The 11566-nt window shown below is 53.6% G+C and overlaps 1 protein-coding gene across 1 annotated transcript; it reads right to left on the bottom strand.

The window, feature by feature from the left end:
* Positions 1-8012: 8012 nt before the first annotated feature.
* On the bottom strand, positions 8013-11276 carry adrb2a (adrenoceptor beta 2, surface a). The gene is made up of 2 exons (XM_056439319.1): positions 11161-11276; positions 8013-10917 (listed from the first exon to the last, which is right to left on the bottom strand). The coding sequence occupies exon 2, from the start codon at positions 10915-10917 to the stop codon at positions 9658-9660; it is 1260 nt and encodes a 419-aa protein (XP_056295294.1). The 5' UTR covers positions 11161-11276; the 3' UTR covers positions 8013-9657.
* Between the last annotated feature and the right edge of the window lie 290 nt (positions 11277-11566).

Raw genomic sequence — 11566 nt, 5'->3', positions numbered from 1 at the left:
CTCGTGGTCGTGGTCTCCTCTCAGACCTGTAGGACCTCGTGGTCGTGGTCTCCTCTCAGACCTGTAGGACCTCGTGGTCGTGGTCTCCTCTCAGACCTGTAGGACCTCGTGGTCGTGGTCTCCTCTCAGACCTGGAGGACCTCGTGGTCGTGGTCTCCTCTCAGACCTAGGACCTCGTGGTCGTGGTCTCCTCTCAGACCTGGACCTCGTGGTCGTGGTCTCCTCTCAGACCTGAGGACCTCGTGGTCGTGGTCTCCTCTCAGACCTGTAGGACCTCGTGGTCGTGGTCTCCCTCTCAGACCTGAGGACCTCGTGGTCGTGGTCTCCTCTCAGACCTGGAGGACCTCGTGGTCGTGGTCTCCTCTCAGACCTGGAGGACCTCGTGGTCGTGGTCTCCCTCTCAGACCTGTAGGACCTCGTGGTCGTGGTCTCCTCTCAGACCTGAGGACCTCGTGGTGGTCTCCTCTCAGACCTGGAGGACCTCGTGGTCGTGGTCTCCTCTCAGACCTGAGGACCTCGTGGTCGTGGTCTCCTCTCAGACCTGTAGGACCTCGTGGTCGTGGTCTCCTCTCAGACCTGAGGACCTCGTGGTCGTGGTCTCCTCTCAGACCTGTAGGACCTCGTGGTCGTGGTCTCCTCTCAGACCTGAGGACCTCGTGGTCGTGGTCTCCTCTCAGACCTGTAGGACCTCGTGGTCGTGGTCTCCTCTCAGACCTGTAGGACCTCGTGGTCGTGGTCTCCTCTCAGACCTGGAGGACCTCGTGGTCGTGGTCTCCTCTCAGACCTGAGGACCTCGTGGTCGTGGTCTCCTCTCAGACCTCTAGGACCTCGTGGTCGTGGTCTCCTCTCAGACCTGAGGACCTTGTGGTCGTGGTCTCCTCTCAGACCTGTAGGACCTCGTGGTCGTGGTCTCCTCTCAGACCTGTAGGACCTCGTGGTCGTGGTCTCCTCTCAGACCTGAGGACCTCGTGGTCGTGGTCTCCTCTCAGACCTGTAGGACCTCGTGGTCGTGGTCTCCTCTCAGACCTGTAGGACCTCGTGGTCGTGGTCTCCTCTCAGACCTGTAGGACCTCGTGGTCGTGGTCTCCTCTCAGACCTGTAGGACCTCGTGGTCGTGGTCTCCTCTCAGACCTGTAGGACCTCGTGGTCGTGGTCTCCTCTCAGACCTGTAGGACCTCGTGGTCGTGGTCTCCTCTCAGACCTGTAGGACCTCGTGGTCGTGGTCTCCTCTCAGACCTGAGGACCTCGTGGTCGTGGTCTCCCTCTCAGACCTGAGGACCTCGTGGTCGTGGTCTCCTCTCAGACCTGTAGGACCTCGTGGTCGTGGTCTCCTCTCAGACCTGGAGGACCTCGTGGTCGTGGTCTCCTCTCAGACCTGGAGGACCTCGTGGTCGTGGTCTCCTCTCAGACCTGAGGACCTCGTGGTCGTGGTCTCCCTCAGACCTGAAGGACCTCGTGGTCGTGGTCTCCTCTCAGACCTGGAGGACCTCGTGGTCGTGGTCTCCTCTCAGACCTGTAGGACCTCGTGGTCGTGGTCTCCTCTCAGACCTGGAGGACCTCGTGGTCGTGGTCTCCTCTAGGACCTGGAGGACCTCGTGGTCATGGTCTCCTCTCAGACCTGAAGGACCTCGTGGTCGTGGTCTCCTCTCAGACCTGGAGGACCTCGTGGTCGTGGTCTCCTCTCAGACCTGGAGGACCTCGTGGTCATGGTCTCCTCTCAGACCTGAGGACCTCGTGGTCGTGGTCTCCCTCTCAGACCTGGAGGACCTCGTGGTCGTGGTCTCCTCTCAGACCTGGACCTCGTGGTCTCCTCTCAGACCTGAGGACCTCGTGGTCGTGGTCTCCTCTCAGACCTGGAGGACCTCGTGGTCGTGGTCTCCTCTCAGACCTGGAGGACCTCGTGGTCGTGGTCTCCTCTCAGACCTGAAGGACCTCGTGGTCGTGGTCTCCTCTCAGACCTGTAGGACCTCGTGGTCGTGGTCTCCTCTCAGACCTGTAGGACCTCGTGGTCGTGGTCTCCTCTCAGACCTGTAGGACCTCGTGGTCGTGGTCTCCTCTCAGACCTGTAGGACCTCGTGGTCGTGGTCTCCTCTCAGACCTGGAGGACCTTGTGGTCGTGGTCTCCCTCTCAGACCTGGAGGACCTCGTGGTCGTGGTCTCCTCTCAGACCTCTAGGACCTGTGGTCGTGGTCTCCTCTCAGACCTAGGACCTCGTGGTCTCCCTCTCAGACCTGAAGGACCTTGTGGTCGTGGTCTCCCTCTCAGACCTGTAGGACCTCATGGTCGTGGTCTCCCTCTCAGACCTGTAGGACCTCGTGGTCTCCCTCTCAGACCTGGAGGACCTTGTGGTCGTGGTCTCCCTCTCAGACCTCTAGGACCTCGTAGTCGTGGTCTCCCTCTCAGACCTCTAGGACCTCGTGGTCGTGGTCTCCCTCTCAGACCTGTAGGACCTCGTGGTCGTGGTCTCCCTCTCAGACCTGTAGGACCTCGTGGTCGTGGTCTCCCTCTCAGACCTGTAGGACCTCGTGGTCGTGGTCTCCCTCTCAGACCTGGAGGACCTCGTGGTCGTGGTCTCCCTCTAGGACCTGGAGGACCTCGTGGTCGTGGTCTCCCTCTCAGACCTGTAGGACCTCGTGGTCATGGTCTCCCTCTAGGATCTGTAGGACCTCGTGGTCGTGGTCTCCCTCTCAGACCTGTAGGACCTCGTGGTCGTGGTCTCCCTCTCAGACCTGGAGGACCTCGTGGTCGTGGTCTCCCTCTCAGACCTGGAGGACCTCGTGGTCGTGGTCTCCCTCTCAGACCTCTAGGACCTCGTGGTCGTGGTCTCCCTCTCAGACCTCTCGGACCTCGTGGTCGTGGTCTCCCTCTCAGACCTCTCGGACCTCGTGGTCGTGGTCTCCCTCTCAGACCTCTCGGACCTCGTGGTCGTGGTCTCCCTCTCAGACCTGTAGGACCTCGTGGTCGTGGTCTCCCTCTAGGATCTGTAGGACCTCGTGGTCGTGGTCTCCCTCTAGGACCTGCAGGACCTCGTGGTCGTGGTCTCCCTCTCAGACCTGTAGGACCTCGTGGTCGTGGTCTCCCTCTAGGATCTGTAGGACCTCGTGGTCGTGGTCTCCCTCTCAGACCTGTAGGACCTCGTGGTCGTGGTCTCCCTCTCAGACCTGTAGGACCTCGTGGTCGTGGTCTCCCTCTAGGATCTGTAGGACCTCGTGGTCGTGGTCTCCCTCTAGGACCTGGAGGACCTCGTGGTCGTGGTCTCCCTCTCAGACCTGTAGGACCTCGTGGTCGTGGTCTCCCTCTCAGACCTGGAGGACCTCGTGGTCGTGGTCTCCCTCTCAGACCTCTAGGACCTCGTGGTCGTGGTCTCCCTCTAGGACCTGAAGGACCTCGTGGTCGTGGTCTCCCTCTAGGACCTGGAGGACCTCGTGGTCGTGGTCTCCCTCTCAGACCTGAAGGACCTCGTGGTCGTGGTCTCCCTCTAGGACCTGGAGGACCTCGTGGTCGTGGTCTCCCTCTCGGACCTGGAGGACCTCGTGGTCGTGGTCTCCCTCTCAGACCTGAAGGACCTCGTGGTCGTAGTCTCCCTCTCAGACCTGGAGGACCTCGTGGTCGTGGTCTCCCTCTCAGACCTGTAGGACCTCGTGCTCGTGGTCTCCTCTCAGACCTGGAGGACCTCGTGGTCGTGGTCTCCTCTGGGACCTGGAGGACCTCGTGGTCATGGTCTCCCTCTCAGACCTGAAGGACCTCGTGGTCGTGGTCTCCCTCTCAGACCTCTAGGACCTCGTGGTCGTGGTCTCCCTCTCAGACCTGTAGGACCTCGTGGTCGTGGTCTCCCTCTCAGACCTGTAGGACCTCGTGGTCGTGGTCTCCCTCTCAGACCTGAAGGACCTCGTGGTCGTGGTCTCCCTCTCAGACCTGTAGGACCTCGTGGTCTCCCTCTCAGTCCTGGAGGACCTTGTGGTCGTGGTCTCCCTCTCAGACCTGGAGGTCGTGGTCTCCCTCTCAGACCTGGAGGACCTCGTGGTCGTGGTCTCCCTCTCAGACCTCTAGGACCTCGTGGTCGTGGTCTCCCTCTCAGACCTCTAGGACCTCGTGGTCGTGGTCTCCCTCTCAGACCTGAAGGACCTTGTGGTCGTGGTCTCCCTCTCAGACCTGTAGGACCTCATGGTCGTGGTCTCCCTCTCAGACCTGTAGGACCTCGTGGTCTCCCTCTCAGACCTGGAGGACCTTGTGGTCGTGGTCTCCCTCTCAGACCTCTAGGACCTCGTAGTCGTGGTCTCCCTCTCAGACCTCTAGGACCTCGTGGTCGTGGTCTCCCTCTCAGACCTGAAGGACCTCGTGGTCGTGGTCTCCCTCTCAGACCTGTAGGACCTTGTGGTCGTGGTCTCCCTCTCAGACCTGTAGGACCGAGTGGTCGTGGTCTCCCTCTCAGACCTGTAGGACCTCGTGGTCGTGGTCTCCCTCTCAGACCTGTAGGACCTCGTGGTCGTGGTCTCCCTCTAGGATCTGTAGGACCTCGTGGTCGTGGTCTCCCTCTAGGACCTGGAGGACCTCGTGGTCGTGGTCTCCCTCTCAGACCTGTAGGACCTCGTGGTCGTGGTCTCCCTCTCAGACCTGGAGGACCTCGTGGTCGTGGTCTCCCTCTCAGACCTCTAGGACCTCGTGGTCGTGGTCTCCCTCTAGGACCTGAAGGACCTCGTGGTCGTGGTCTCCCTCTAGGACCTGGAGGACCTCGTGGTCGTGGTCTCCCTCTCAGACCTGAAGGACCTCGTGGTCGTGGTCTCCCTCTAGGACCTGGAGGACCTCGTGGTCGTGGTCTCCCTCTCGGACCTGGAGGACCTCGTGGTCATGGTCTCCCTCTCAGACCTGAAGGACCTCGTGGTCGTAGTCTCCCTCTCAGACCTGGAGGACCTCGTGGTCGTGGTCTCCCTCTCAGACCTGTAGGACCTCGTGGTCGTGGTCTCCCTCTCAGACCTGGAGGACCTCGTGGTCGTGGTCTCCCTCTAGGACCTGGAGGACCTCGTGGTCATGGTCTCCCTCTCAGACCTGAAGGACCTCGTGGTCGTGGTCTCCCTCTCAGACCTCTAGGACCTCGTGGTCGTGGTCTCCCTCTCAGACCTGTAGGACCTCGTGGTCGTGGTCTCCCTCTCAGACCTGAAGGACCTCGTGGTCGTGGTCTCCCTCTCAGACCTGTAGGACCTCGTGGTCTCCCTCTCAGTCCTGGAGGACCTTGTGGTCGTGGTCTCCCTCTCAGACCTGGAGGACCTCGTGGTCGTGGTCTCCCTCTCAGACCTGGAGGACCTCGTGGTCGTGGTCTCCCTCTCAGACCTCTAGGACCTCGTGGTCGTGGTCTCCCTCTCAGACCTGGAGGACCTTGTGGTCGTGGTCTCCCTCTCGGACCTGAAGGACCTCGTGGTCGTGGTCTCCCTCTCAGACCTGGAGGACCTCGTGGTCGTGGTCTCCCTCTCAGACCTGAAGGACCTCGTGGTCGTGGTCTCCCTCTCGGACCTGAAGGACCTCGTGGTCGTGGTCTCCCTCTCGGACCTGGAGGACCTCGTGGTCGTGGTCTCCCTCTCAGACCTGAAGGACCTCGTGGTCGTGGTCTCCCTCTCGGACCTGGAGGACCTTGTGGTCGTGGTCTCCCTCTAGGACCTCGTGGTCGTGGTCTCCCTCTCAGACCTGAAGGACCTCGTGGTCGTGGTCTCCCTCTCAGACCTGTAGGACTTCAGGTTCATGGATGCATGAAGACGACTCATATCTTCTTTGTCTTGTAGAGACCTTTTACAGATAGAGGACTCGTCATCCAGGACGCTACATGCAACACGTACATAATTTATTTAAATACAAACGTTACAGCACATACACTTCCATAAATACCACAGGTTTCACTTCTCAAACACACGGTGACGACAAACTTGTGCAAAAACATTTTGTAAACAAAAAAAACAACGTTAACATGTAATACGTTTGTTTTTCATGACGGCAAAAGCAACATGTTGAACTTTTAAAAGAGAAATCACATTCATACATCGATGGGGACGCTCTTCAACATCAACATCAACCTCTTCAGTTTCTCATGAATCTCTTTCGCTCTTCTCTTCGCCAACAGGAAGTAGTATTACGGCTCTCAAGCCAGTCATTGTTTATAGTTCCCGAACTATAATGATGCAATTATTTCACAAGTGCTGCTTTTAAGTGAGTGAACGACTCTAATCTAGATCCTGGGGAGCTATTTATGGACGATAAAGTGACTTTTATAAAATAGGGACAACGACAAATCAGTGAGGGTATCGTGAGCCTTGATCATATTAAAATATAGAAAAGACAAACATGCCACATTATAATAGAATAATATTCTCTAAGACACGTCTCTAACCCAGAATCCACTATTAATTGAACCCGAGTGGGCACCAAGCGGAGCGTGACCAACGCATCGGTAGACGAACCATCGGCCGGACTGGGAATGTTCTAGAGTCGATTCACAGTTAATGATTCATCGGACATAACTTTGTTGTGAGGAGGTGAAGACATGAATCACATTCAGGCATATGGATGACGACAATAACCACGAACACCTCTGAGACAGCTGAGGTGCAAGAAGAGGCCGCTGCCAGGAGGGAGCAGTGTGGGCGTAGAGTTCTACTCCCCTGGTGGCACCGGAGTCCACAAATACATTACCACATATACATATATATATATAAATATTATGTATATATATATATACATATATATATATATACACATATATATTATGTATATATATATATATATGTATATATATACATAATATTTATATATATGTATATATATCTACATAATATATATATACATATACTGATTTATATATATATTATGTATATATATATATATACATATAAATATACATATATATGTATATATATATATCTACATAATATATATATATATATGTATATATATATATATCAGTGATGCAAACCATCACATGCAAAGTGCTTCTTAAAATGACAAGACGTTTTAACCAAATCTTTTTTTTCTTCTTCAAATCCAGCATCACTATCCAAGCGCCTGTTGGGTAAACACACAAATGTTCATGTAGGAACAGTCTTGTTCTCTTTCTCTGTGCTGTGTGCGTCCGGTGCAGTGGAAACGCCGAAGGAAACACACACTTGTTGTGACATTCAACCCCTTCATTTACTTTGCTGTAAATCCCCGAAAAAGAAAAACAGCGAATAAGATCAACAGACGACAACTTGTTTTTTTTCACATGGCGACCGCTGACGTCAGCCGGCGACATATCGGCGTCTCTTCCGAAGGTCGGCGACAACGCAGCTGACCGAGCCGAGCGGGAGGCCTACGGTACGTATGGATTCCTCCCAGGGAACAAAGTTCACAGTCTGGACTCCAGTCAGCTGACCGGAGGCAACCTACATGCACTAAAACACAGGTCACTCACACCGATTTAGATTTAGACTGGCCTCCCCCAACCCCCCGTCTTCTACAGCCACATTTAGAAAGCTGTCACTTTGATCCTAACACCACACAGACGGGGGAACGGGGCTGACACCTGTGACTTAGTGTGGGAAAACAAGGAGAAGTCACACACCTGCATGTGAAGCGCGAATGTTTCCATTATTGCTCGCCAAAAATCCAAAAAGTCCCAAGAGAACATGATTTTTAAGAAGTCAGAGTCTCATTTCAGGTTGTTTCCTTTGGATCTCATCATGCAGATCGGGAAATGCATATTTATTTATGTACTTATCTGTTTCAGGGTCGTCTGATTCTCCAGATAAATGGATTTATTCGTGTTTATTGTGAAAAAAGTGGGTGAATTCACCTGCATGTGAAGCGCTAATGTTTCCATTATTCGAAAAAGTCCCGAGAGCCCGTGATTTTAAGAAGGAAGATAAGAATAGAGTCTCATTTCCGGTTGTTTCCTTTGGATCTCATCATGCAGATTGGGAACTGTATCTTTTTTAATGAACTTATTTATTTCAGGGGCGTCTGATTCTCCAGATAAATGGATTTATTTGTGTTTATTGTGAAAAAAATGGGTGAATTCACCTGCATGTGAAGCGCTAATGTTTCCATTATTCTAAAAAAGTCCAGAGAGCCCGTGATTTTAAGACGAGAGATTAGAAAAGGGAGTCTCATTTCAGGCCGGCCGTTTTGGATCATGCAGATTGGGAACTGTATATTCATCAAACGCACTAATCTACGTCGGAGTCGTCTGATTCCCCAGCTCAACGGTAGAGATAATGGATTTATTGGATCGTGGAGCATTTCCTGCGCGGCTCAGATATATAAACGTCAGACGGATCTCACAGAGATCCAGACATCCGCTCGCAGAGACGAGACTCTGGGAACCGTCAGGCGGCGGAGACGGAGGAGCGCCGCTCGGCGACTTCTCCGTTTGTCGGCTCTCCGAACCGTCGGAACGAAATGTCTCCGGCCCGGAACGCCGTTCTCGCCGAGGACGGTTTGTTATCGTGCGAGTGGCTTTGAGCTCTTGTGCCATGGCGAAGGGAACGGAGTCTCTGATTTAAGTAAACACAGCAACCACACACTGTAACACACACACAGGGCTCGTGCAACCAGAAGCACTGCTGCTGCTGCTGCTAGCGCCACATAGAGGGGACAATAAATACTTGTAGTGCGCCCTATACTTCATAATTAATCACATACTGGTTTACAGCTTAAAGGAACCGGTGGACTACTGCATGTAGAAGAAAACTTGCATTTATTTGTGTAACAGATGCAAGCTTTAAAAGCTAATTTCCTATAGGATTAATCTCATTAATAGATATTATATATCTTTAGGGCTCACGATGGACTCTGGCCGATGCAACGTATACGATCCGCGTTTTCTGAGGCGTCTTTTCAGCGTGCACCAGTGAAATAAAGATAACTAAATATCTGCGGTGCAACAGGAACAGCCATGCAAACGGCTGTAAAACACTTGAGCAGGTAGCAGGGAGAGAGAGAGAGAGGGAGAGAGGGAGAGGGAGAAAGAGAGAGGGAGAGAGAGAGGGAGAGGGAGGGATAGAGAGAGAGATTGATTCTGCCACACCTGTTCATCATCATTGTCTTTCACAATGTAATAATCAATACAAATAAAAAAATAGAGTAAAAAAACAAAACAAAAAAACATTTATGAAATGAAGCCAAATTATGATTTTGGTTGATTGGAATGTATTTTTTTCAAACACAGCGCCAGAGAGGCATTATAACACTTCTCATGTTCCTCATCTATTCTCCGATGGAAAATATGACTCCCTACCGTCCCTCGGGACGTCGACAGCCTCCGACAACTCTCACTTTGAATTTGAAAAAAACATTTTTATGCTAATAAATTTATGGGATCTTTTGCCAAGATTTCCGAGACAAGAAACAAGACCACACGTTCAATCTGAGCCCGACAGTCAGCAGTTACGTAATGCACAGTGTACCTCCTGGGGACGGTTTAGTCAGTTAAGAAACACATGAAGAAGAAAAAAAGACGAGGTAGATGAAAGATAAACATGGGAAATGTCACAAAAGGAAAAGTGATCATTCATATTACAGTTTCTGTGAGTCTGTCTCTACCAGCCAGCTCGACCGGCCTTACCTTCACGAGTTTAAAAAAATAGTGTATGACAGCGGTGTAAACACATCTGGAAGCCTCGGGGCTCCACGACATCAAAGGACGGTGGTCACAGTCGTTAGGCTTTTGTTGCAATTCCCGTTGGGGTCCGCCGCTCCGTCCGCGAAGCCGCAGACCCCCGCCGCCCGCCGCAGACAACCTTCATGAGCGTCACCGTCCTCCAAGCTGCCCTTACTCCGCCCTTGCTGCTCGCTCTGCCAGCTGTGCCGGCTGTACACGTATCCGTTCGCCGTTCCCGGGTTGCTGAGGCGGTTCCTCTTCATGCAGAGGATTTCCTTGAAGGCGTACCTGAACTCGGGACTCCGACAGTAAATGAGCGGGTTGAAGGCCGAGTTGGCGTAACCTATCCAGTTGAGTATCCTGAAGGCGAGGTCCACGCCCTCCACCTTCCATATGGCCACCACCACGTTGAGCAGAAAGAAGGGCAACCAGCAGAGCGTAAAGATCCCCATGATGATCCCCAGCGTCTTCAAGGCTTTGTGTTCCCGCAGGCAGAACTTGGCCTTCTTGTTGCCGCGCCCGTTGTTGCTCTCCAGAGATTCCAGGTTGCCGCCGTCGGCGTTCTGAAAACGTCCGACGCTCTGGTCGATCTTCCTCAGCTGCCGCTTGGCCTCCTGGAACACGCGGCTGTAGACGAACAGCATGATGACCAGCGGCAGGTAGAAGGAGATGATGGAGGAGGTGATGGCGTACGGGATGTTGGTGTCGAACTCGCAGCAGTTGCTGTTCTCGTTGCACACCCTGGCTTCCTCCTCGGTCGATATCCACCACTTCATGTGGATGGGCAGGAAGGACGTCAGGGCGGCGATCACCCACACCAGCACCACCACGATGCGAGCCTTGCACTTGGTCAGCATCGACTGGTAGCGGAAGGGCGAGGTGATGGCCAGGTAGCGGTCGATGGCGATGACGCACAGGGTCTCGATGCTCGCCGTCACGCAGAGCACGTCCGTCGCCGTCCAGAACTCGCACCAGAAGCTGCCAAAGTGCCAGTTCTCGAAGATGATGTAGCAGGCGCCGAAAGGAACCACGACGAGACCCATGACCAGGTCGGCGCAGGCCAGGGACGTGATGAAGCAGTGGGTGACGTTCTGCAGACGCTGGAAGCGGCCGATCGCTATGATCACCAGGATGTTGCCGAAGACGATGACCAGAACCAGGAAGGACATCGCCATGCCCAGCAGGATCATGGTGGCCTCGCTGTAAGCCCCGTCCTCATTGTCCGTCGGGTCCGATGACGAGTTGGACATCCCTGCACTCACGTTGAGGTACACTGGGAGGGTTGTACTTCCCATCTGAAGAGACCATATGTAGATACAACACACACACACACACACACACACACATGTGAAGATCACACTTTCAATGTAAATGCATCAAAAACAAGTCGCATTAAACGATGATCTGATGTGTCTGTTGGTTGTATTTCAACAACAACAAAAAGGGGAACAGAAACAAAACTAAATGAATGACATCCTGTGAGCCTTCGGCAAGCACAAAAAAAGAAAAAACCAGCATGCACAAATAAAAGTCCAAACCTCCACAGGTCGTCGTCTGGCTTCCTGCCTCCCATAAAAAGTAGAAAAGTCCCCGTTCAGTTACAGGTCCTTCTGTCGACTGTCTGCTGTGTCCTTAGTCTCCGTGTGTCTCACTCACTCGGCCCCTCGGTCGAGTCGTGTGTTTCTTCTAATGCGTCTCCCAGGCTATTTGTCAGAGCCCTTATAACGTGCAGCGGTGACATCACGGTCGGGGCTCAGCCAATCAGAGAGCCAGCCAGGCGGAGGGCGCTGAGAGCTCCGGAGTGTTGGAGCACATTGTCCCTGCAGCCTGCAGCCGGCAGCTGCTCCACGAGACCAAAAGCTTCAAACACGAGCTCAGACTGTCTTCTGACTTTTACTCATGTCTAGGAATCTTTTGAACATGTGCAAACTAATAGGTTTTACA

The sequence above is a fragment of the Pseudoliparis swirei genome, chromosome 19 (genome assembly GCF_029220125.1).
Source record: "Pseudoliparis swirei isolate HS2019 ecotype Mariana Trench chromosome 19, NWPU_hadal_v1, whole genome shotgun sequence".
Taxonomy (NCBI): Eukaryota; Metazoa; Chordata; class Actinopteri; order Perciformes; family Liparidae; genus Pseudoliparis; species Pseudoliparis swirei.
Note: the sequence above shows the minus strand (reverse complement) of the source record. Positions and strands in the feature narration are given on the sequence as shown.

Excerpts from the sequence above, each read along its gene's own strand:
- adrb2a (XM_056439319.1), bottom strand. The coding sequence starts at position 10,917 with ATGGGAAGTACAACCCTCCCAGTGTACCTCAACGTGAGTGCAGGGATG.